Source organism: Apaloderma vittatum, unplaced genomic scaffold, assembly GCF_000703405.1.
Source record: "Apaloderma vittatum isolate BGI_N311 unplaced genomic scaffold, ASM70340v1 scaffold30073, whole genome shotgun sequence".
In the NCBI taxonomy this organism is placed as follows: domain Eukaryota; kingdom Metazoa; phylum Chordata; class Aves; order Trogoniformes; family Trogonidae; genus Apaloderma; species Apaloderma vittatum.
Window position 1 is genome coordinate 3,705 of NW_009707923.1, and position 241 is coordinate 3,945.

Below are 241 nucleotides of genomic sequence, written 5' to 3' on the forward strand. Positions count from 1 at the left end.
GTGATGCTTTTGGCTCCTTCCCCCCTCCATCAGCACAGCTGCTGCCGGGACATGGCTCCTACTCAACCCCTACTCACGGCTCGGGCTCCAGGCTGTTCACCATGGCCACGAAGTTGTAGGGGATCAAACCCTCCTGGCCGGTGGTGAGTGACTGTGCCTTCCACCATTCCCCGCTCCTGCAAGGACACAGAGAGGTGAGACCCCCCCCAGCTGCCAGGACCCCTCATGGGCCCCTCCAGCA

General features: G+C 63.1%; 1 protein-coding gene across 1 annotated transcript in view; it reads right to left on the minus strand.

Moving 5' to 3' along the window:
- Positions 1 to 176, minus strand: part of LOC104271650 (proto-oncogene tyrosine-protein kinase LCK-like) — a gene marked incomplete at its 5' end in the record, with an annotated part of 3,617 nt that extends 3,441 nt beyond the window's left edge. The window contains one exon of the mRNA XM_009866379.1: positions 78 to 176. Coding sequence (XP_009864681.1) covers positions 78 to 176 — 99 coding nt within the window. The remainder of the gene's footprint in view (positions 1 to 77) is intronic.
- Positions 177 to 241: the final 65 nt, after the last annotated feature.